Source organism: Tenrec ecaudatus, chromosome 18 (genome assembly GCF_050624435.1).
Source record: "Tenrec ecaudatus isolate mTenEca1 chromosome 18, mTenEca1.hap1, whole genome shotgun sequence".
Classification (NCBI taxonomy): domain Eukaryota; kingdom Metazoa; phylum Chordata; class Mammalia; order Afrosoricida; family Tenrecidae; genus Tenrec; species Tenrec ecaudatus.
In genome coordinates, this window is record NC_134547.1 from 8,186,550 (window position 1) to 8,212,105 (window position 25,556).

General features: G+C 54.4%; 1 protein-coding gene across 3 annotated transcripts in view; it reads right to left on the bottom strand.

Annotated features, from left to right (window-relative positions):
- Positions 1 to 8,771: 8,771 nt before the first annotated feature.
- PRR12 (proline rich 12) overlaps positions 8,772 to 25,556 on the bottom strand; it is a 43,500-nt gene continuing 26,715 nt past the window's right edge. For 2 of the 3 annotated variants that reach the window (XM_075537725.1, XM_075537724.1), the window contains exons 9-14: positions 24,831 to 25,363; positions 13,494 to 13,619; positions 13,050 to 13,147; positions 11,063 to 11,209; positions 10,868 to 10,963; positions 8,772 to 9,870 (exon numbers count right to left, since the gene is read on the bottom strand). In XM_075537725.1, the coding sequence (XP_075393840.1) occupies positions 9,676 to 9,870; positions 10,868 to 10,963; positions 11,063 to 11,209; positions 13,050 to 13,147; positions 13,494 to 13,619; positions 24,831 to 25,363 (1,195 nt within the window). In that variant the 3' untranslated portion in view covers positions 8,772 to 9,675. The remainder of the gene's footprint in view (positions 9,871 to 10,867; positions 10,964 to 11,062; positions 11,210 to 13,049; positions 13,148 to 13,493; positions 13,620 to 24,830; positions 25,364 to 25,556) is intronic. The other variant, XM_075537726.1, reaches the window with a different exon arrangement.

Below are 25,556 nucleotides of genomic sequence, written 5' to 3' on the forward strand. Positions count from 1 at the left end.
GACTGATGTCTGGAAATGCCCAGGGCTTGCTTTTCAGTCCACCTTAGTCTGGAAGCTTCCCTGCAACCCACTCAGCGACAGAGTAGCACCTAAGCGTCATGGGTGGTGGCTCCCCATGAGGTGCATTGTCTGGGAATTGAACCTGGGATGGTTGCGTGCTCATCTGGGTGGACTACAGAAATTCATAAACACTCATGTGTGAAAGAGAGAGCTTTCTATCAAAGAGAAATTGTCTATTAAGAAAGCCCACTCCAGATCAAGTCCATAGTCTGATATGAGCCCCTATGTCTGATACCAGTCTATAAACTCCTCTTCAGACTCATGCAACACATGCAAAATGACGCCAAGTTCCAGAAGATCACAGCCCAGTGGGTGGAACGTCTGTGGATTCAGTGGCGGTGGAAGCATCTCAGCGTTGGCGTGGGTCTCCACGTGGCTCCTCCAGCTCCAGGGCTCTGGCTCCATCAGTGTGCCTCCATGTGACTTGTCAACAGGAATGTGAGACAAAGCAGAGTGTGTGTGTGAGCCATTTCTCTCCATTGAGCCTCCAAATGAGGTCATCAAGTGGTGGCCTGATTGAAAGGCTAGACTCCACCCCTTCGTAAGTTGACAGATTATGTAACTGTCACATAATTGGGTGGACAGGGGAGTTTTACTACAGACCATGGGGTTTTACCACCATGGGGCTGAATGGGTACTGCCGAAGAGAAAGGACCATGTACTGAAAATGATGGTGGCAACCTATGTACAAATGTGCTTGACACAATCGATGTGTGGATCGTTTATAAGGGCTGTAAGAGTCCCCCCCCCAGTGAAATGATTTATTAAAAAGAAAAGACAAAGACGGGCTTTTGTTTCTTTGTTTTGGGCAAAGAAGGTTTTTGGGGCGCTGACAAATGGTCTGATTGGGACAAGTGAGGCGAGGGTTTGTACATTTCTCATATTCGAATATCCTCAGATCAGCCCATCTCTCCAACAACGTGGAAGAGTGTGTGGACAGCAGTATCCTTTGTTTTTTGGTCTGCTTTAAAGAGGTCTTTAATATAGCTCTTAATCCCTTTTTCTCTTTTGCTGTTTAAAAAAATCATTTTATTTGGGGGCTCGTAGTGCTCTTATCACAATCCATCCATCCATCCACTGTGTCAAGCACATTGGTACATTTGTTGCCCTCATCATTCTCAAAACATTTGCTTTCTACTTGAGCCCTTGGGATCAGCTCTTCATTCTTCCCTCCCTCCCTCCCTCCCTCCCTCACCATCCCTCCTTCATGAGCCATTGATAATTTATAAAGTATTCTTTTTTCTGACAGCAGTATTCCTGGTTAATTATCATCATTGATGAGTGGGTGCCGAGCTCTCTGTTACTATTAACCATTACAGGTACCCCCACAGCCTCTGCTTCCTGGGAGCTCCTTCTGCTGGATTTCCTATTAGTTATTTACACACAGCTTGCTTTTCCCTAAAATCCAAGGGCTTTCCAGTTAAAAGTTTAATTTAAAAAAAAAAAAAGAAAGTACCGTGGACTGTGTCGCAGTTATGTCATCTCCTGTCAACCTGAGTGAAAGGGTGGAGTCTAGCCTGTCAATGAGGTCCCAGTTTGATGACCTCATTTGGAGGCACAATGAGCTCACTGGAGGCCAGACCCAGTCTCTCTGCCCTCCCTTTCCTGCTGCGAGACCCTCAGAGAGCTGGAGGAGCCACGTGGAGACCCACACCAGAGCACTGAGATGCTTCCACTGCCACTGGATCCACAAGACTTTCCACTCACTGGCCTGTGATCTTCCTGCGTTCGGCATCATTGCATGGGCTGCGTGAGTCTAAAGAGGAATTTATGGGCTAGCATTGGACCTATGGGCTAATATCAGACCTATGGACTTGATCTGGACTGGGATGTTTTCTGAATATACAACTGCTCTTTGATATAAAACTCTTTCTTAGACACAGATGAATGTCCCTGGATTTGTTTCCCTAGTCCACCTGGACTCACACAGACTGCCCAAGGAACAAATCGATGAACCTCTCTTGGAAGAGCTACGGCCCTAAGGTTCTGTGGAGACAAGGCTGGTGAGGCTTCCTCTCGTGTTCCCTGGCCGTGTGATCAGGAGGGACCAGTCCCTGGAGAAGGACATCATGCTTGGTACGAGTGGGGCAGGGAACAAGAGGACGGACGGCTCTCAACCAGACGGATGGACACGGTGGCCGCTACCATGGGCTCAGGCATAAGAACATTCGCGAGGGTAGCATGAGACCGGGCAGTGTTTCCTTCTGTCGCACACGGGGTTGCGGTGACTCAGAACCAACTGGACAGCACCTAAGAACAAGGAGCCATGGTGCTGGGGTGCAAAGCCAACGCTTCCCTCGCTGCCTCCAGGTGGAGGAAACAGGTCCATGGCAGAACCCAGGGAGCCAGGTGGGTGAGCCCGGGGCTCAGGGAGCAAGCAGCCCGTCAGGCAGGTACCAAGTGGGACCTATCAGTGACCGGTGGCCCCACTGTTGTCCCCTTGCCCCAGAATCATGAATGCCCTTCTGTTCTCTACAAGAACACCGGCTCGCTCAATAGCCCTTGCCGGGTTTCATTATCTCTGCATCTTGGCCGGGCTCCAACCTTTCCGCCCTGAGAATAAGCCGTCTTGTGTTTTAAATCTGTCCTTCCCAGGAACCCCAGCATCCCACCCCTGCCCCAGCGCCTACGGCAGAGGAAGGCGGTGGCCTTGATGGGTTTCCCCAACCAACACGCGGCATCCACACCCAAGCCTCCCCCTCCTCTCCTGGCCAGAGGTGAGGCGCATCACCCAAGAGAAATAAATCCATTGGTCCTCTGGCCCCTGGGTGGAGGCGGTGGCTGGGGGGCAGGGACACTGAGCCACGCCGGGAATCCCCTCCCCCTACTTCCCTTCCAAAAGGTCAATTCCAACCCTTTTCGATTTGGGTATGGGAGATTCAGTTGGGATCAGGTTTAACCGAGAGAAGGAAGCAGGGCGGGGAGGAACGTACTAGTTTGCCAGGCGGTGGTGCTTTTAGGTAGTACCTAAAAGACGAAGATCGTGGATTGCGGCTCGGGTCACCCTCACAGACCGGGCAAATATAGAAACGTTTCCACCACCTCAGCTAGTCCTGTTGGGCAGCGCGATCCCAGAAGGTTCCAGAAGCTGGCCAGCGCCAACTTCATCCCCCGCCGCCACCGAGTCCCACCATCCACAGTCCCCCAGCAGAGGGGCCGAGCCTGCCCCTCCTAGGGCCAGGTTCTTAGCCAGGACCCCTGGCTCCTGGTAGGCCCAAAATATACGTTTCATATATATTCCCCAAGATCCACTTTTGAGAGGGCGACGAAAGCTGTTTCCCCCAGGGGAAGGCACTCGAGCGATCACATGCAACAACTGGCAGGCCATTTCTGGAAGGTTCCTGAGCTCCTTGGACAATGGCTGAGAGGCCGGGCCAGTCTAGTTGGCTCCTCAGGGCACTTGTGTCCGTGGTTCCTGCCCACCCCTGGGCCTAGGCCCCTTGGTTCTAAGGCTCCTGGTTTGACATCTCAGCCTTCTCTTCTTGCCACGTGTTGGGGGCTCAGTCCAGCCTCGCGGGGTCTCCTGTGATGGGTCCCTGGAGATGTGGGCCCAGCATCTTGAGGGTTCCCATTGCATGGTCTTCCTTCGTCTTGACAAAAGCCCTATTTTTCAGACGACAGAATTGAGGGTCAAGGCTATTGGCTGCTGTGCCTGTTAAGTACTACAGCTTGGGGGCTGTTGAGCCCAGTGGAGTCCTGGTGGCATAGTGGGGTGTGCGGTCAGCTGCCAACCTTAAGGGCTGCGGTTCAAGGCCATCGCTCACTCCACTGTCTGTGGGGTCGCTGTGAGTCAGGAGAGACTCAACATCAGTGATTTTTAATTTTTCCGACCCCGAAGTCCAACCAAGGCTATTTTGTCCCCTTTGAGATGACTCTGTCCCAACACTCATGCTCCATACACACCACCAATGTTCCCCTCCAGAGCTCCGACCTGGGACTCCGCACCCATCCTGGAAGTGTTGACCCTGGATTGGACAGCCCAAACAGGTCACTCCATTGCCCGCAGTGACATCGCTTGTGTTATAGGCCATGATTGAGGGAGTCGGATGGTCCATCCTCAACTGCATATCTACCATTCTAGAGAGTCGACGGTCCCCAATGGGCTCCACCGTCATGGTTTTGGAATGTATCTTACTGGCCCTAAACTAGGCTTATAGGATGTAGATGGGGGTGCAGGGGATACCCAGAATTCTAAAACAAGTAGATTGTGGACTGCCAGGGAATGAAGTCCAGCCAGACTGCTCCTTAGAAACAAGGCTTGACTTCTGGCAAGATGGTGCCCAGGTACGCAGCTTGCTTGAGAGCTCCATGGTGATCAGTAAACTCACTGATAAGAGACCAAGTGGGGAATTCAGCAGTTGATAGTTACATAATTGCGTGTCAACTTGATAAGTAATGTGTAGGGGTGGAGTTGAGCCTCTCAATCAGGTCACAGCTTGATGACCTCTTGGGGGGGGGGCATGACTTAGATGATGGCTCCCTGGAGGTGGGCCACACCCCTCTGCTTCACCTTCCTCTTGAGAAGCCACAAGACCTGTGAGAGCCCTGGAGATGCTTCCACCACCACTGGATCCACAGGACTTTGCACCCACCAGCCTGTGATCTTCCCGCAGTCGGCATCATTGCATGTGCTGCACTGTGGGAAACCAACACGGAGGGAAACAGGATGAGGACTAGATTCCCTAACTTACCACAGAGGGAATCTGGAAAGCTGATAGTCCACGGTAGGAAAGCTTCCACTTTGGTCAGTTAGAGGTCAAGTGCACGTACATGATCCTGCTTTAAACATCATTCCCACAGATTCTCCCCAAATAGCCATGCTGCCTGAAAGTGAGCACATGGTTGATTCTATCTCCCTACAGAAGCAGACGTCCTTTTCTCTCTTCCCACGGTGTCACCCAGCTCCCCTCCTACCTTCCCCCAATGCAGGTATTAGGCTTCCTCACCTGTGAATTCAGGGACTTTACTATGGATACCACCCACCTTGTGCTGCATGTAGCTACTGAATATGCATGTCTATGGCTACCTATAAATGTCCCAGTTCTACATGGACCATCCAGAGGAGCTGAGCATGCTACCATAAAAATATGCCTGGCTTCTTCTCTATCTTCCTTGTCCTCTATGACCTTACTCTCATCACAATAGATCATCACCTTACAATTGCACCTACTGGCCCTCTGGTGGTTGGAGGCTGGATTCCTCTGACACTGCATGAGTCTGAAGAGAATTTATGGACTAGTATCGGACTTATGGACTTGATCCGGACTGGGCTGGGACGTTTTCCTCAATATACAATGACTCTTTGATATACTTATGAGTGTCAAAAAAAAAAGGGCACACTTCCTTTCCCGTACTTTGCACCTGAGGATGGGCCGGTCTCTGGGTGACATTGTGCTCAGTAGAGGGTCCGTGAAAAAGAGGAAGTCCCTCGATGGGATGTGGCTGTTAACAAAGAGTTCAAGAAAAAACAAACAAAGAGCTCAACCTACCAACCGTGAGGACACAGGACTGGCCAGTGTCGCACTCTGTACACACGGGCCACTGCATGGGAACCACGTCCAGGTCCTTGTGTGTGTGTGTACCAAGTGCTCATGAAGTTCAAGTCTACCCAGAGACACCTCGGAACACAGGCTGGCAAGCTCCTTTGGGAAAACCAGCCGGGAAAACCTTGCCGTTGCTAGGTGCTGTGGCCCGGTTCCAGGTCAGAGCGCCTGCACAGCAGGAGGAAACGCGGTGCAGTCCTCACAATGGCTCCTGGGCTCAAACCCACTGTGCCCATCCGTCTCGTCGATGGCCTTCCTCTTTGCCCCTGGCCTGTCCACTCTACCAAGCATGACACCCTTCTCCAGGGACTGGACTCTCCTGACAACACGTCTGAAGTTAGGGGAGACCAGATGGCACCATCCTTGCCTCTCAGGGGCACTCTGGCTGTGCTTCTTCCAAGGCAGAGCGGTTTGTCCTTGTGGCCAATCGTCTTTGCCAGCACAATTCCAAGGCCTCCATTCTTCTTCAGTCCCCCTTGGTCAACAGCCAACGTTCGCATGCACACTGGAGGCGACTGAAAATACCAAGAACACCCCCTGAAGTCGTCTCCAAACCAAACCATTGCACTTACTTCAGGAAGAACGGTTGCCCTGAGCACTTAAAAAATTAAAAAAAAACACCCCACAACAATCTAGAGTCCAGGGTGTAAGTTGACAAACAGTAATTTAAAAGATGAGCCAGCAAACGGGGGGAGGTGGGGGTGGAAGGGGGGCAGGGAGTTCCTAGAGAAGAGGAACAACTCAGAGGAGGAGGAGGAGGAGGAAGATGGTGGGGGACACACAAAGAACTTCATCCATGACACTGTATGGCACATGTAGACATGGCTGAATGGGTCTGTGTTGCGCTATGCACGGAAGAACTCTCTGGAGCCTAGTTCCACTCCAGTACACAGCACGGTTCCCATCAGCCACTGGACGAGCTGACAACTGACTTGCAACATTGAGGGTAGTGACATAATTGCGTGTCAGCTTGAAGATATAAAAAAGCATCAGGGTGGAGTCTAGGCTGTCGATCAGGCCACAGCTTGGTGGTGCCTCCTGGCGGGTGTCGCCTTCTTATGAGGTTCCTGGGAACTTCCTCTCTCTGCTTCACCTTCCTGCTGTCAAGTCACTGGGAGAGCTGCCAGACACCACTGGTGGTGTTACATAATCTGGTGTCAATTCAAGGATTCAGAGTGAATGGGTGGAGTCTAGCTTGTCAATCACATCAGAGCCAATGAGGCTTTTGTGTGGGCGTGGCCTTCTCCTGAGGATTCTCAGAACTCCGGTATTCCTCCTTGGAGGCGGGAAACACTCTCTCTGATGACACTTTGGGAAACATTGCAGCTGACAAGACACATGGAGGTACTCTAGTGCCCTAAGTTGGAGGAGCCACGTGGAGACCACTGCCAGCGCTGAGATGCTTCCACTGCCACTGGATCCACAAGGCCATCCTGCAGTCGGTGTCACTGCATGTGTTTCACGGGTAATATGGACTTGGATCTGGACTGGGCCAGGCTGTTTTCTCAATATTCAATTGCTCTTGTCTACAAAGCTCTTATACATGAGTTCCTATGAATTTGTTTCCTAGTCTACCCAGACTTAACACACTGCCATTGCCACTGGATACACACAATCCTGCACCCAATGACCAGTGATCTCCCTGCATTCTGCATCATTGCATATGGCTGTTAAGTCTGAAGTAGGATTTATGGACGAGTAGTATCGGACTTACGGACTTGTTCTGGACGGGGCTGGGCTGTTTGCGCTCTCTCTCACATCTGCAGGAGTATCACTGAATTGTTTCTCTGGTCAACCTGGGCTAACACACTCGGCTTCATCTAGATCACTCGGGTGACCTAGATCAGTGATGACCACCTTCCCAGGTATGCCCACTGGCCATCCATCCTCAAAAGTTGGAAGCAGTGTTCCGGTCTGGGGGGAGGGCACCTGGTATGCCCACTGGCCATCCATCCTCAAAAGTTGGAAGCAGTGTTCCGGTCTGGGGGGAGGGCACCTGTTGACAATGAGAGTTTGGGGTCTAGAATGACCAGGGCCTTTCCCCTAGAGTTCTGCCAGCCAGCTGCCAGCACATGGAAACCCGCTCCAGAGCAGTGCTCTTCCAGCTTGAATGCTCCTCGGTATCTCTGCCTCGTCTTTACCGTCAAGTAGATTCAGCAGGATCTGAGAAACGGCTTGAGATTCCACAGCTCTACAAGCCCCTGAGCGATGGAAAGTGTGCCGATGTCCAGCCCGCCTTTTGAACCCCTAAAGCCCGAGGGTACAGCCACCTATCCTCAACGCCGCCTTAGAGGGAGGATGGTGAGACTCCCGTCTCGAGTCCTTTGGACGTGCTGGTCAAGAGGGCCCAGTCCTTGAAGGGCATCAAGCTTGGTCGTGGTCAGCGAAAGAAAAAGAGGAAGACCTGCAATAGGACGGACGGACTGATGCACACAATGGCCGCCACAGTGAGCGCCCACCTAACAGTGGTGAGGTCGGCCCAGGAGGGGGTGATGAGTTAGAACCAACTGGCTGGCGCCCAACATCCTCAATTCTGCAGGCCAGCGTCTACCATGCTGCAGTCTAGCAGTGGCTCTGGAGCCCCGGGATTCAAAGACCCAGAAGCCCACCTTGACTCCCGGACACAGCCAAGACAGTCAACTGCTGATGTCCACCACTCTTCCCTTTAGCAAAGAGCTTAACTGTCCCCTCTGGACTGAGCACTGGAGGAGTGACCAACTAAGTTTTGTGGCTTCGCCTCCCTTCTCTGGCTCGGACCCCTTGCTCGGGGTGAAGCCGGCGGCCAGGGGGGAGGATGCTCGAGCAGCACGGGAGGGAGGCCCAGGAGGTGAGCAACTGAGACCTCTCGCCCACAGCCAGGTGAGTCTCCCGGCACCGTCACGCCCTCACATGACGACAGCTTTGTGTGGCACGGTCGTTGAGTGTGCCCTTTCCTGAGCCAGAACCAACCCGGCTCAGCCACCCTCAAACTCCTAAGCCTCAGGACAGGTGATCGGAGGAATGTACGAAGAGTCCCAAACATGTGGAAAGGGCTCTTAGGTTAGGAAGGCTGCCCCAACGACCTTCTGGGGCTTTTACAAGAACTCCTGTAACAGCCCCTCTGACACGATCCCCCCAAGCCCCACCAGCCCCCCAGATGCCGAAGAACAAAGCACGCCAGCCTGCTGGTAAAGTGTTTGCCGTTGGATTTCGTTTGGCTGGTTGTGTGTACACAGTGTATACAATTGAGTTGTACAGAAGCCCAACAAAGAGACAAAGGGTGGGGGGGTAGGGAAGGGGGGAGTCGGGTCAGAGAGATGGGGGAGGGGGCAGTGGCGGCAAGGAGACCAATAAAAAATAGAACCATACCCAGACAACAGTGGGAGGAGAGGATGGGGACGGTGGGTGGTGAGGGGGACAGACACAGACAAATTGCCGTAGAAAAGGGAGTGGGGTGGGCAGAGGGAGGGGACCCATCACCCCCTCCACCTCCCCAGCCTGTCCCACCACCCCCTCCCCCAGCCCCAAGGTATGTACAATAAATAAGATTAAAAATAATTAACAAGATGCGTTTTTTTCCCCCCTTTCCCGCTTCCACCCGACAGGGAATGCCCTGGGGAGAGGATGGCCCTTTACCAAAGATCTTGGCCTGAAGGGGGGCTTGGGGGGAAGGGGGCCCCCCAGCTTGCTGAAGCCGCCTCAACCCCCTCAACCATACATAGACTTTCCTATACATTATGTACAAGGTGGAGGGGGGGGCTATGGCCGTGGGGGGGAGGGGGAGGGAAGAGGAGGGCAGGGCAACCGTTACTAAATAGACATTTATACATATATATAAATAATTTCTCTGTACACCGAACAGCAGGGGGGACAGGGAGATAAAGGAAGGAAGGAAAGGGCTTGGGAGAGGAAGGGAGCTGACCTGTGAACTCTGCCCGGAGTAGGGGGTGGGACAGCATGGACACACCTTGACCCATGACCCGCCCTCCCACCCTTACCCCGCCCCATCCCCTTCCCTGGATACAGGGCTTGGGCCGAGGTCAGGGTTCTGTGCCCACTCTCGGGGTTGGCGCGGTGTTGGCTGGCGGACGGGTCACCCGCAGCGGCTGTGGGCCTGGGCCTGCGCCAGCAGCTCGCTGAAGGCGTCGAAGAGCTGCTCCAGCCACGGCTGGTCGCGCATGCACTGCTGCACCACCTCCTCCTGGCCCAGGTCCTCAGCGCCGCCCTCGATGGCCAAGGTCTGCGGGAACACACGAGGAGCTGGAGCTGGGGGCCAGCATCTCCTGGTCTGAGGGGGGACGGGAATGGGGGGATGGCTGGACTCCTGGGCTGAGGGAGCAGGGCTGGGGGTCAGGACTCCTGGTCTGAGGGAGGAGGAGGGATGCGGGTCAGGACTCCTGGTCTGAGGGAGGAGACTAGGGGGTCAGGACTCCTGGTCTGAGGGAGGAGGAGGGATGGGGGTCAGGACTCCTGGTCTGAGGGAGGAGGAGGGATGGGGGTCAGGACTCCTGGTCTGAGGGAGGAGGGCTGGGGGCCAGGACTCCTGGTCTGAGGGAGGAGGGGCTGGGGGTCAGGATTCCTGGTCTGAGGGAGGAGGAGGGCTGGGGTCAGGACTCCTGGTCTGAGGGAGGAGGAGGGCTGGGGGTCAGGCCTCCTGGTCTGAGGGAGGAAGAGGGATGGGGGTCAGGACTCCTGGTCTGAGGGAGCAGGGCTGGGGGCCAGGACTCCTGGTCTGAGGGAGGAGGGCTGGGGTCAGGACTCCTGGTCTAAGGGAGGAGGAGGGATGGGGGTCAGGACTCCTGGTCTGAGGGAGGAGGAGGGCTGGGGGTCAGGACTCCTGGTCTGAGGGAGGAGGGCTGGGGGTCAGGACTCCTGGTCTGAGGGAGCAGGGCTGGGGGTCAGGACTCCTGGTCTGAGGGAGCAGGGCTGGGGGTCAGGACTCCTGGTCTGAGGGAGCAGGGCTGGGGGTCAGGACCCCTGGTCTGAGGGAGGAGGAGGGCTGGGGGTCAGGACTCCTGGTCTGAGGGAGGAGGAGGGCTGGGGGTCAGGACTCCTGGTCTGAGCGAGGAGGGCTGGGGGTCAGGACTCCTGGTCTGATGGAGGAGAGGTTGGGGGTCAGGACTCCTGGTCTGAGGAAAGGGGATTCTTGGGTCTGCAAGACCTAGCCTACCCGGATCTGAAGAGTGGGGGGACTCCCAGAGCTGAGAAGAAAGGGGGCGGGGAGCCTGGACTCCTGGGTCTGCAGTGGCGGCTGGGGCAGGCCAGAGGGAGGGGCGGGTGCTCACCTGGTCTCGGCAGCGCAGGAAGGTGTGGTACTTGTAGTGGTGGAGTGAGTGGTACAGCGTGTAGTACCCCGATTTCTCCAGCTCCACCTTGAACTCCTGGGCAGGCAGAGTGGACTGATTCAGTTTCCCTGTCCAGCGCCGGGCGGGCAGCCTCCTCCCTGTGTGGCCCAGCCCCTCCCGGCCCCCAGCACTCACCTGGGCTCGGACCACACTCCTCTTGAGCTTGCTGAGCGTCTTGCGATTGTAGGGCTCCCCGGCTGGCCGCAGCCGCACAGCCCCGTCCTCAGGGGGCTCCTCGCCAGTCTGCTCAACCTGCAGCTGTGGGAACGTGTGCAGAGCATCCTGGGAAAAGGCAACGGCGTCAGTGAGACGCCTGCCTGGGTGGCCACCCAGGAGCACCTCTTCTGTTTGGGATCCTTCAACTTTCCCACCCCGGATGCTCCCCATCCTTCTCAGGGTTAACCCAAGCATCTGCGCCAGAACGCTGGGACCCTGAATGCCCAACCCCATGGGATGACTCTAGAACTTTCCAACACTTGAACGATCCACGCAGACTTCTCAGGCATAGCCCGGCAGTCTGCAGACCACCTTCCCATCAGTTCAATGTCCATGCAAACCTTGGGGGTGGGGGGGGGGCAATCTATTCCACAAGTCTGAGGAGACTAACAAGAGCATCTTCCAGAATTTCCAGAGCTGCTACGCCTCCATTCAGAATACTTGGCGTCACCAGTTTCTGGGCTCCCGGATCCTGGGAGTGAGAGGAAACGTCTTCCCAGGAATTCCCCCACTGCCCAACAGGCCGGCCGTTATCACAGAAGTCTCGGGCCAAGCTCAACAAGCGGACTCCACAACGCTCCAAGACACCCAGACATTCCAGCCAGCATGCTCAGAGCTAGAACATTCCATTCCAGAATGCTCTGCGCCCGTCTACGGACCCGTCCCAGAATCCTCTGGGCCACCCCCGGAGTGTCCCGGAATCCACCACAGCTCCTGTGACAAACTCTCAGACGCAGTGAACACCCTCTCAAGAGCATTCAGGATGGCACGACCTTTCTACCTCGGAATTCTCAACACCGGCCTAGGAACCAATGCGTTCCAGACTCCCCAGTCACCCTGACAGCCTACCCAGGACTCTCCAAACATCACTCTTAACCCCCCACCCCCACCCCACCCCTCTTAACCTGCGAGCTCATCGCCAGCCTTCAATTCTATCCCAGAACCCTCGGGGAACAAGTCTCCCCGATCACTTCCCGCATTTTGACCAGACGACAGACTATGCTCCGGAGTTTCCCAGAATTCTGAGTCACCCAGTAAGCATACTCCAGAATTCTCGGGACGAACTGAGCCGGCCTACCCAAAATTCTCAGTGCTGGCTGAAAACATTCTCTCCCAAGATTCTCAGCAACAGCCGTGCGGCTCACCCACAGTTGCCCAAAAGAGCCCAGGAATCCGCCGCCCCAGGATTCTTCAGTTAAGACTCTGGGTCAGAATGGGAAAAATGAGGAGCTGATCCCAAGGGCTCAGGTGGAAAGCAAATGTTTTGAGAATGATGATGGCAACGAATGTACAAATGTGCTTGACACAGTGGATGGATGGATGCACTGTGATAAGAGCTGGATGAGCTCCCAATAACATGATTCAAAAAGAAAAGACTGGGTCCACCCAGGAATTCGCCAGTCTGGACCAACTTCCTGACCAGACGGCTCATACTCGCCCTGATGTTCTAGACTGGCCTTCCCGGCACCAGCCTCACATTGCATCTCAGCGCCTTAGCCGGGACCTGAACGTGTCAGACAGGAAGCGACAGAGGTCAGAGGACGGCGGGCAGGGCAGGCTTTTCACACCTGCATGACCTCACTGGAGAAACACTGAGCACGGACCCAGGGGCTGGCATCCAGCCCTACCTCTCCTCCGCATGCTGGGCCACTCTAGGGCTTTCCCGGCAGCCCACCCTGGACCTTCACGGGGCTCCGACCCACACCTGGCCAAGACCTGCAACACCTCCTTCCTCTCGGCCCTCAGAGCTGTAGGACAACCCCCACACGGCCATCTCTCCGATGTCCACTGTTCTCTTGGCCATGTGCACCCTGTCTGGTGAGCCCCCGGTGGGACCTGATGCCCTGGCCTGTGCCGGCTGGAGCCCTCTGAGCCTGAACCCCCAGCCCCAGCCCAGCCCTGGCACCTGCAAGGCGGGGCTCAGCGACAGCCGCTTCAGGACTTTCTTCTTGTGTTCATTTAGGAGGCCGTCAATCTTCCGCATCGGTGGGAGGTACAGTTCGTCTGGAAGGTGAGGAAGTGGGGGTGTGTGTGTCAGGAGAACCCCGGCCCCATGATGCACCGGGCCAAGGACATGTCTGGGGCTTGGACCCTAAGGCTCCTCCTGTCTCTCAGACCAGGGAGTCCTGGCCCCCAGCCCCTCCTCTCTCAGACCTCGGAATCGGAGCCTGCCGCCCACCATCCTTCAGACCCAGGTGGCCCGGCCCCAGCCCTCTCCTCCCTCAGACTCATGAACTCCAGCCCCCTCTTCCCCCCGACCCATGAGTCCAGGCCCCAGCCCTCTCCTCCCTGAGACCACAGAATCCCGGCACAAGCCTGCACCCTTCCCCCCCACCCCCCGCCATCTCACCGTGCGTGTCCTCCAGGGCCTGGATCATGTCTGGATCGAGTGCCGTGCTCACCAGCATCTCCACGTAGCTCCGGTACATCTCCCGCATGGCCCTCGTCTTCAGCAGACGCCCCGGGACAGCCCGCTCTGGGAAACACAGAAGGGGGCTCCCTGACTCAGGCGGTCTCTGAGGCCAGGGAGGTCCAACATGGGGATGGGGCCGTGCACCCAACTGACAGGGCCGACCGGGTACCCGGAGGCCTCCGATTCAGCCTGGGTAGACGGGGAAGGCTTGTGCAAGGTCTTGAATAACAGAACAGACCATTCCAAGCGGAAGAGCTTGAGGTTTAAAAGGACTGGCTGTTTCACCGCGCTTCTGGCCCAACAGCAGTAAAACCAGAACCCAAACTCCGTGCCATTGAGTGGACTGTGACTCTCGGAGCCCTTATGAGAGGGTAGAACTGCCCCCCGTGAGTTTCCCAGATTCTGAATCTTAAAGACTGCATCCTCCTCCTCCTTCAGCATGGCCAGTGGGCTTGAGCCATCAACCCAACACGGCAGTTCTCAGGCACCGTTCCTAGCCCACTGTGCCACTAGGGGGGCCTCGTAGCCAAACACGAGGATCTAATCTGGGGTGGGGGGGATCTTTAGCCCTCTGACCCAACAATTCTGCTCGGAGGTATACCATTGGCCCTTCATTCTAGGAATACAGACACCCTCCCGTATCCGCCACCCCTGATTCCAAGACCCCCAGGGAGTGCCTGAAAGTGGAGATAGGAAGTACTGCATCCTACAGACGAGGAGCTTCTAGAAGCTCATGGGGAGAACTACCACCTCTTCATTCCATAAACGTTTCAAAGCCCTCCCGTACACCGAGTGTGTCCTGTACCAACACATGGGCAACAAAGGCGTGAGCTCACTGCGTTTCATCCCTCAGACGGATGGACAAGAACCAGGGGGCAGTGAGTACTTCTACAGACACCGTCCCTGGATAAAGCTGCTCCTTAGTGGGGAGCAGAGGGGACAACTGGGAAGCAACGGGGAGCTAAGAACCGGAAGGAAGAAAATGCTCTAAAACGGCTTGTGGATTTAGCAGGGCAGCAACAAAGCCCGCACAGAAGAAGCGCACCAGCCTGTGTGATCGCGAGGTGCGGACGGGATCCGGTATCAGGCATCAGAAGACGCTAAATAAATATATCGACGCAAATGGTGGGGGTCGGAGTGGAGACCTGAAGCCCATCTGTAGACAACTGGACATCCCTTCACAGAAGGGTCACAGGAAGGCAGGGGACAGCCAGGGTGCAGCCCAGCACTGAGGGAACACACATCAGACCGCTGTTCTTTGACGCTTCCTCCCCACCACTATCATGACCCAGTTCCACCTTACAAGTCCAGCTAGGCCGGAACATGTACAGTGGTACAGATAAGAGCTCTTGACACACAGGATCCAGGACAGATAAACCCCCCAGGAACAGCAATGGGAGTCGATACCATAAGGGTAGGGGGAGAAAAAGGGAATCGATGACAATGATTGACATATAATCTCCCCGCCGCCCCCCCAGCCCAGGGAGATGAACAACAGAAACGTGGGTGAAGGGAGATGGCAGACATGGAGAAGAGATTTCTTTTTCCTGGTGGGGGGTAAACAGGGAGCCATGGGAGGTCTATAAGCAGGGGTGGGTAGTCTAAATGGAAAATATTAGGAGGCTATGGGGTGGGTGCGCTGGATCAGGAAGAGGGGCAGCCAGGACCTGGACCAAGTGGGAAAGACAAATCTGAGAGGAGGCCGCGAGGGGACAGGGAGACTGAGAGGGTGGAGAGCAGGGGGCTGGGTCAGGGCCCAGGTGGGTCTGTTTGGGAAACAAACACTGAGGGAAACAGGACGAGGACTCCATTCCCTAAACTTAAAACAGAGGGAATCTGGAAAGCTGGTATTCCACGGTAGGAGAGTCTCCACTTTGGTTAAGTCCAAGTCTGTGATCCTGCTTTAAATATCGTTTCCACAGACTCTTCCCTGACAGCTGTGCTACCTTACAGTGAGCCACATGGTCGATTCCGTCTCCCTGTAGAGGCCGACATCTTTTTCTTCTCTCTTCCCGCCGTGTCACCCAACCCCCCTTGTGCCTTCCCCCAATGCAGGTATTAGGTTTCCTCACCTGTGAGCTCAGGGACCTTACTGTAGATACCACCCACCTTGTGACGCTTGTAAGGACTGAAGATGCATGTCTTAAGGCTACCTATAAATATCCCAAGACAGTAAAGGCTCGCTCTCCCTCCTCCCAGTTCCACGTGGTCCATCAAGAGGAGCTGAGGTGAGCATGCTACCATACAATGTGTCTGACTCCTTTAGTTTAGCAGCACCAAGGTCCAGGACAGGGCTGTGGGGAACACATCACAGCGAATCCCTAAACCAAGAGACTCAGGGAAGAGACACGCAGGAAGGTCAGCAAGCGGTCCCAAAAATCTCCCAGAAAGAAGCCTTTGTGATTCACCCAGGCTCTCGGGCAGCTAGGAATGGCCACGTGAGAAGGTCTGGCCTATGGGCTATATGCGCAGACAAGATGTTGGCCGGGACCAGATGTGGAGGCATTACCAAGGGCCACGGGGGACTGCTTCACGATGTGAGGCACAGGCCCCCCCTACCCCATGTAAGATAATTGGACAGTCCCTCATAGAAGGGCCACACAGAAGGGATGATAAATCCAGGGTGCGGTAGGGCACTGATGAAGCACCTAATTTATCCCCTGGTTCGTTTTTATTTCCTCCCCTCACTATCCAGGCTTGCTTTTTACCTCAATATTGTTAGACCCACACAGGGTCATTTGTGTCATTAAGGGTGTTCGAAGCAGGAATGCCACGATGGATGACCCTTCGGAAACAGTATCGGGAGCAATGATTCCCTGAGGATGCGGGAAGAAGGGGGAGGGGTGGCCAGTAACAGTGGCGACTGCATAACCCTACTTGAGGACAGCAGGAGACATAATGGTAGGTGAATGAGTACATCAGTTGAGGTGAAAAAGCCAAATATACTTAAAATAACAAATACATAACAATCACAATAAAAGTTCCCAAGGGGAAGGGGAGGGGAAGGGTTTAAAGGGGAGCTGATATCAAGAATTCAAGAATAAAGAAAATGTTTTGATGTGGATTATAGTAGCAATTGTACAATCATGCTTGGTCCAGTTGAATGATGGGATCTTATGACCTATATAGGAGCTCCCAACAAAAGGATTTTATCGATTGGTTTTTTTTCTGACTTCCAGTCCATCCCGATTCCCACTGTAGTTCTGTCTCCCTCTCTTTTTATAAAATAGATCATTTAAGAAATCATTGGGGGCTCTTACAACAATCCATACATCCACTATCTCAAGCACATTTGTACATATGCTGCCATCGTTTTCAAAGCATTTTCTTTCTACTGGAGCCCACGTTTCGGTTGTTCGTCCCCTGGTGGTATGTGCATGTGTGTTATATGGGAATCATTGTGATCGGTTCCCCTTCTATTCCCCACCCATAAAATGGCTTTAAAAAAAAAAAAAAAGAGGCAAGGCAGGCAGAACCTCCCATTGTCTCCCCAGGGCAACGCCAACATCTTGCCAGGGGGGTCTTAATGCCCCAGTTCCTTTGTGTGTCAGTGTGGCCCGAGGAGGAGGAGTATGAGGAAGAGGGGAGCAGGAGGAAGAAGAGGAGGAGCAGGAGGGGAGGAGGAGGAGGAGCAGGAGCAGGAAGAGAAGGAGGAGCAGGAGCAGGAAGAGGAAGAGGAGGAGCAGCAGCAGGGCAGGAGGAGGAGGAGCAGTAGAAGGAGGAAGAGGAGGAGGGGAGGAAGAAGAGGAGGAAGTGGGCAGGAGCAGGAGGAGGAGGAGCAACGGAAGCAGGGTCGGACTACAAACACAAAGCCACCATTTGGCTTCTTCACAGACTCAAGGACCCAAAACCTGCAACCCCAGGGGTCTGTTGCGAATGGCCCTCTCCTCCGTCTCCTGTGGTGAATGGAGTACCCTTGTGTGGCCTGGTACCTTCATTCTTTAGAAAACAACTCGCGAGATGTCCCCTGTGCCCCGAGGAGTTATCTTTACCCTGGGTTTTCTACCTCAGAGGGGGGTCTGTGAATTTAGTCCAAGGTGAAGGCTACTTCCCCTGGGCCCAGCTTTTTAACCATGTGTGGGTTACTTTTTGCCCAGTCCTGGGCCGCTTGCCTACTCTGTCACTGGATGCCGCCTGCCAGGGATTCGTCAACGGGTTATGCAAATGAGGGACCTGAGCTTCCTGAGATGGGAATGATTGGTCTGTGGCCCTGGGAGAGGGAGGGACATACCTAGAGAAGGACCAGGCGTTTGTGTATTTAAGCAGCCAAGCCCTTTCAAATGAGGGGGTGCAGAGTGGACACCCATAGTCCATCTGTAGACAAATGGACATCACCTCACAGGAGGGTCACAAGGAAGGGACGAGCCAGCCCCAGGCTGCAGTATAGCATTGATGAAAACATACAACATTCCTCTAGTTCTTTAATGTTTCCTCCCCCATCATGACTTACAAATCCGGCTAGGCCACAGCATGCACCCTGGTACAGATAAGAGCTCACGACACATGGAATCCAGGACAGATAAATCCCTCAGGAACAATAATGGGGGTAGCATACCATGAGGGGAGGGGGAACGTGGGGGGGAGGGGGAACCAATTACAGTGAATGACGCATAAACCCCAACACCACCCGGGGTGATGAACAACAGAAACATGGGTGAAGGGAGACATCGGACAATGTAAGATGTGACAAAATAGTAACAATTTATAAATTATCAAGGGTTCATGAGGGAGGGGGGAGCGGGGAGGGAGGGGAAAATGAGGAGCTGATGCCCAGGGCTTAAGTGGAGAGCAAATGTTTTGAGAATGATGAGGGCAATGAATGTACAAGTGTGCTTTACACAATGTATGTATGTATGGATTGTGATAAGAATGAGCTCCCAATAAAAATGATTTTAAAGAGATATGACAATTATAATAATTTATCAAGGGTTCAGGAGGATGGGCGGAGGGGGGAAGAAAGAAGAGCTGATACCAAGGGTTCAAGTATTAAGAAAACATTTTGAAAAGGATGATGGCAATCTATGTACAAATGCGCTTGATGCTGTACGTGTGGATTGTTAAGAGAGCTGTCCGAGTCCCTGATAAAATGATTGGGGAAAAAAGCAGCCGAGCCCACAGGGGTTTGACAGACAGAAAGACAGACAGAAGCAGGCAGAAGAGAAGGAAGCTGAGAGAAAGAGGAATCGGGCGGGGCGGGGGGAGGTTGGAAAAAGGGGTAAATTTTTTTAAATTAAAAATTTAAATTAAAAAAGAGGAATCAAGGGCACTCCTGAAAGAGCTGTTAATTAACACCGAAGTTCAAGAAGACAGGGCCGCACAGGGAGGGCCTCTTGACAGTCAGTGGGACACACAGCTGTGACACAGCACTGCCCTGGGTGCATCAGCTAATGTGGTGAAGAGAGCAGAGTGTCCAGCTATCAAAAGATACAGCGTCTGGGGTCTTAAAGGCTTGAAGTAGCCATCTAGCAGGGAAGCAAAGAAGCCCACATGGAAGAAGCCTGTGTGGTCATGTGATGTCCACAGGATCAGGTATCAAAATATCCCAAACAAACAACTGGATGAGACCCAAAGCCCATCTGTAGACAACGGGACATCTCCCCACAGAAGGCTTACAAGGAAGGGGTGATTCAACCAGGGTGCAGTGTAGCACCTACGAATCACACATCACTCCTTCTAAACCTTCCTAATGCCTGAACCCTTTCATATAGAGCTCCCCCACTACACCCAACACCATAAAACTATCTTCATTGCTACTTCATCACTGTCATTTTGCTACTGTGATGAACTGGATGAACCCTGTGAAAGGGTCGTTAAACCTCCCAAAGGGGTCGCGACCCACAGGTTGAGAACCGCTGTTCTAGTTCCTGAATGCTCTCTCCCACCCACTAACACGACCTGCTTCTACCTCACCAACCTGGCTAGATCAGAGAACACACATTGGTAGATATGAGCTCTCAACACATGGAATTCAGGACAGGTAAACCCCTCTGGAACAGCAAAGGGAGTAATGCTGTCATGAGAGTAGGGAGAAGGCTGAGGAGGGAGAGAAAGGGGGAACCCATCACAACGTTGATATATCGCCCCCCTCCGAAGGGGATGAATAACAGAAATGTGGGTGAAGGGAGACAATGGCTAATGTAAGATATGAAATAATCATAACACTATAAAATTGATTGAGGATTCAGGAGGGTGGGAAGGGAGGAAAGAGGAGCTTATACCAAGGGCTTAAGTAGAAAATGTTTTAGAAATGATGATGGCAACATAGGTACAAATATGTTTGATACATATAGTTGATGTATGGAATTGAGTCCCCAATAAAATGATTTATTACAAAAAAACATATCAAAAAGGTTGGGTCGTGTTGAGCTATGTCAGACCTCTACTACCAGGGTGGGGGGGCGGGGCGCTGGGAAGAGGGTCCTGCCTTGAGTTGTCCCTCTAGTGAAAGACAGGCACCCCACGTACTTCCTCTCTCTCACTAAGCTCCAGCCATACCAGGCTCCTTGCAGATAATGCCCCACCCAACCCCCAAGGAACTCTGCGCCCTCAGAGTCACATGACCCAACTGCAGGCCCCTTCATCTGCAAGGACCTTGTCCTACTCAGAATCGCCATCAAGATTTCTCAGGCTGTTTTGTGTTCAACTCTAGAGTCCGTATCCGTCCAAGCGCCAAAGAGGTCCCTGCGAGGAACTCCAGCTCACGGCACATAGTAGGTGTTCAAGAAACGCCTGCTGAGAGGAACTGGGGGATTCAAGGGAGAGGGGACGTCACAGCAGCCTCCTTTGAGAACTTCCACCACTGACCATTGTGGAAAGCAGTATGGAGCTGCCTACAATAGCGGGTGTGGCAGTTACATCACCTCCTGTCAACTTCCGAGGGTGAAGTCTAGCCTGTCAATCAGGTGGCAGCTTGATGACCTCATCTGGAGGTGCAATGGAGAGAAAGAGCTCACTGGAGGCCGACCCACGCCCTCTGCTTCCTCTTCCTCCTGACAAGCCACCTGGAGCCACTGGGATGAAGCCAGAGTCCTAGAGCTGGAGGAGCCACGCCCACACCAGAACAGAGATGCTTCTACCGCCACTGGAGCCACCAGGCTTCCTACCCACTGGCCTGTGATCTTCCTGTATTTGGCGTCATTGCATGTGCTGCCTGAGACTGAAGAGGAACTTACTGGACTAATATCAGACTTAACGGATTTGAACTGGACCGGGCTGGGATGTTTTCTCAGTATACAATTACTCTTTCACATAAAGTTCTCTCTGACACACATATATGAGTGTCTACGTATGAATTTGTTTCTCTGGTCAACCCTAACGAACACAGCTGGGTGTAGAAATTCTGTTAAGATCCAGCCAGCCCTCTGCTGGGCAGATACCCCACAGAAGAATCCTAAGCTGGACACAGGCACACCCATGTTCACGGCAGCAAGCAGATGGAAACCACCTAGCGGCCCGTCGTGGAAGAAGGGATAAGCACCTGCTGGTACAGACACACAAGGGGCCCTACGCTTCACCGAGGAGTGGGGAGGGAGCCTGACGCACCTCCTGGTCATGGGTGGACCCGGAGAGGCAGTGTGCCGCGTGGGAGTCCAACACCAGAGGACGGATACTGAGTGAGAACAAGGGAATCCAGGACCAAGGTTTGCATTCCCGGAGAAACTGATTTTGATGGTTACCTGGGCAGGAGGGCGGGACGATGGAGCACCAGGCTGAAGGGCAGACAGGTGCTAACCTGGGTGAATGGGGGAAGACAGCAATCCCCATGAGGAAGAGAAACAAAAGGTAGGGAAGGGCACAGGGTACCTTTTTTTGATGGGAGGGGCACAGAGGGGCCTGGTGTAATCAGTAGGCCGACGCTGTTAAAAGCGAGATGATCGACAGGAAACGCAAACCCTCACGTCATTCACAACAAAAAAGTTAAAGGGGGGAGGGGCTCAAGTAGAAAGGAAATGTTTTGGAAAGGATGATGGCAACATAGGTACAAATGTGCTTGATTCAATGGATGGATGGTGGTCAGAGTTTGGGGTAAGGCAAAAAAAAAAAAAGTTAAAGGAAAAAAAAAGAAGAAAGGAGAGAACTCGAAGTCACAACCTAGACTTAGAAGCTTCTGGAAGGAGTCGGATGTGAGCCATCTCAGAGAAGGCCTGGGGACTGAACAACGGAAAGCAAGTGGGCTACCTGATAGGTGGATTAGGTGGCAATAAAAACTGGGGGGTGGGGGACAAACAAACAGAAAAAAGAGAACTCGAGTGGGCTGAGGTCCCTGAGCTGGTGAGGCAGGGCCTCTCAGACTCTGAGAGGCCCGCCCTCCTGTGACAGGTCTTGGACTAAGTCGGGAGGCAGGGAGGATGCCGAGCTGGACAACAAGGACACGCTGCTCCCTGAGAGCCGACGCCCCGTTCTGGAGCCTGTGAAATGCTCCTGGAGCTCCTGGTGGTGCAGCAGGCGAGGCACCTAGCTGCTAGCCCTGAGTTCGGCAGTTCAAACCCAGCCGCCGCTCTGTGGGAGAAAGATGAGGTTGTCGGGCGCCTGTGAAGACCGTTAACGTCAGAAAGCAAAAGGAGCCAAGCTGTGCCACCTTCATAGGGGCCGGAAACCCGTGAGAGGAGCGAGTCTGGGTTTTGGGGGATGGGGATGTTCACAGCAATGTTGTTCACGGAAGCCAGAGAATGGAAGCGGCGGCCAGCGCATCGCAGTCCAGAGAAGCGGCGGCCCCTCCACTCGGCGGCACAGTGGTCAGGCTTTCAAAGCAAAAAGCAGCACAGGAAGGATGCTCTGGGCATTAAGCCAAGGGCAAGCGATGCTTCATGTGGCAAGGCCACGTCTCCTCTGATTCCTTTTCCGTGAAGTACAGAGAGCCATGGAGACAGAGAGATTCTGGCTGCCTTGGGCACGCATGCCGGCATGCCTGTGGTGGAACCCTTAAGCCTCATGCCACGACCCTTTCAGACAGCTCCTCGTGTGGTGGGGAACCCCCACCATCAAATGATTTTTGTTGCTACTTCATCACTGTCACTTTGCTTTCACAGTGCGACCCGTCAAAGGGTCGTTGGACTCCCAGAGGGGTCGCGACCCACAGGTTGAGAACCACTGCCTAAAGCAGATGGCCTCAAAGATGAAGGTTGGCGGTTCGAATCCACCCGTGACTCGGGGGAGACAGGACCTTGCCTAGAAAGAGGACGTCGAAGAGAGCCCTTGGTGGGTCCGGGGGGGGGGCGGGGGGTTCTGGTATGCTGTGTAGCCGTCCATCAAAAGCCCCGGAAGCTGACACCAGGGCTCGAGGAGGAAGAAAACGGCTCGGAGGTGATGGCGGCAATCCAACGGAACGATGGGCTTGTTACCATATTTCTGAGCGTGCCCCCTCCCCAATCAAGTGAGCCATTAAAAAAAAGGCTCCACGAAGGGGCCCGCAAGGAGCCCAGTGGGCAGTCCCACGCTGTCATGGGTCGCTATGTATCAGAACAGACTCAACAAAATCGGGCCCCCAGGGATGGGGACTGATGGCTGAAAGGTGTCGGGTTTCTTTTTTTGGGGGGTGGTGGTGAAAATGTTCTGAAGGAGCCCTGGTGGCGTAGGGGGTGATGCGCTGAGCTGTCAGCACAAGGTTGGCGGTTGGAGACCACCAGGAGCCCCACAGGAGAAAGACGAGGCGTGTCCGCTCTTGTCAAGAAACGCACAGGGGCAGTTCTGGACTATCCTGCGGGGTCCCTGTGACCCCGAGCAGGGAATGACTTGGTGGCAGTAGGTTTCTTCAAGCCAGTCCTTTGGGCGCTGGTGGTGTCACGGCTCGCCGGACAACCTGCGTCCTGAGCTCCGAGGAGCAGGTAGTGTCCCAGGCAGAAGTCCAGCCCAGGTGGGTCTGGTGCCACTGAGAGCCAAGCATGCTGCCCCTGTGCTGTATCTAGGACGACCCCGTTTCATAGGTGAGGCCGCTGAGGCACGAGGAGGCAATGCCTCTTTCCCAAGGTCACCCAGCGAAGTCGCGGGCAGCAGTCACAGCATCTCTCAGCCACTCAGCCCTCAAGATCTCAAGCACACCAGCCTGTGTGATCATGAGGTGTCGCCGGGATCAGGTATCAAAAGACCCCAAATGAACAACTATAGCAATGCAAATGAGGGGGTTTGGAGTAGAGACCCAAAGCCCATCTGTAGACAATTGGACCCCCCCCCCACCTTCCACAGAAAGGTTACAAGGAAGGGACAATTCAACCAGGGTGCAGTGTAGCACTGATGAAACACACAGCATCCTCTAGTCCCTGACTACGTCCTCCCTCCCACTACCACGACCCAGTTCTACCTTACAAATCTGGCTAGAACCTGAAAACACAGAATGGTACAGTTAAGAGCTCTCAACACATGGGATTTGGGACAGGTAACTCCCCCCACCCCCGAGGAAGAGTAACAGGAGTAGCCATATCAGGAGGGTAGGGGGATGGATGGCTGGGGAGGAACAAGGGGGAGCCTATCACAAGGTTGGATATAAAGCTTACCCCCCACCCACCCCCGATTGGGACGACTAACATAAATGTGGGTGAAGGGAGACAACGGACAGGGTAAGATATGAAATAATATTAACAATATATAATTGATCAAGGATTCACGTGGGTGGCAGGTGAAGGGAGGGAGGGGAAAAAAAGAGGAGCTGATACCAAGGGCTCAAGTGGAAAATGTTTTGGAAATGATGACGGCAACCTATGTACAAATATGCCAATGATGGATGGAATGTTACAAAAGAGCTGTAAGAGCTCCCGATAAAATGATGGAAAAAAATATATATCTGTTCTCAGACAAAACAGCACAGCATAGAGGACAAACAGGAACAGCATGGGGAGCCCCTGGATGTCCCCCAATCCTAATGGGGTGGGACCCCACATCCCAGCCGCAGGGCACCCTCTCAGTGCCTATCACCTAGTGTATGGAGGAAGTAAACAGTAGCTACTTTGTAAACTCACTGCTATCGAGTCACTTCCGACTCAGACTCACAGCAACCATGCAGGGCAGGGTAGAACTGCCCCTGTGGGATTCCAAAGTGGTAACACTTTCCGGCTGCAGATAGCCTCGTCTTTGTTTCTTAGAGCAACTGGCGATCTTGAACCGCTGACCTTGCGGTGCATGGCCTCATACGTAAGTAACCGCTGTACCATCAGGGCCCCTGACCGCTATCATCCACGTTGCATGGATGTTTCCAGCAACGACGCGACAGTCCTCACCCAGGGACCCCCCTCCCCACGCCTCCCTGGCCAGCCCGGGGGGTGCCGAGGGCAGAGGGCTCACCATCCTCACTGGGCGCTCCGGGGGATGATTCTGAGTCCGAGGAGCTGCCGGGGTTCCCCCCGCCTGTGGATGCGTTGCCCCCCGCCTCTTTCAGCCACTTCTTCCTCTTCTTGGGGGGCGGCTCAGCCTTCACCTTGTTGGGCCGGGTCTTGGCCAGCCGAGTGGCGGTGGACTGCCCTGTGGTCAGGCCCCGCTCCGGCCGGGTCTGCCGTCCTCCTGCAGCCCGCTCCCCCCGCACTGGCCGCTCCCCCCGCTGAGGCCGCTCCTTCTCCTTGTCCTTCTCGGTGGTGGTGGTGATGGTGGTGGTGGCGGTAGTGGTGGTGGTGGTGGCGGTGGCGGCGGCAGCAGTGGGCCCCGGTGGAGATGGCTGCTCAGGGGGGGGAGGCTCGGGCGTCTCCGGCATTGGCTCTGGGGGCTTTTCAGAGGTTGTCTTCTCAGGGGTGTCTGGCTTCGGAGGTGGTGCTGGGGCTTTGGGGGGAGGGGCGGAGCTGCCCCCAGAAGATGCGGGGCCCCCCTTGGCCTGGCCAGAGCGTCTGGAACAGGGTGGAGAAGGCACTGCGGTCAGCGGCCAAGATGCCCACTTCGAGCCCTGGAGGCGGCCAGCTCAGGGCAGACAACCCCGAGTTTCCCTCTGCTGCGTCTCCCCACAACCCTTGCCCTCTGTCCCTCCAACCCCGGCCCGGTCCCTCCTTTCTCTGGGTCGCTGTCCCTCCCCCACATGAGTCT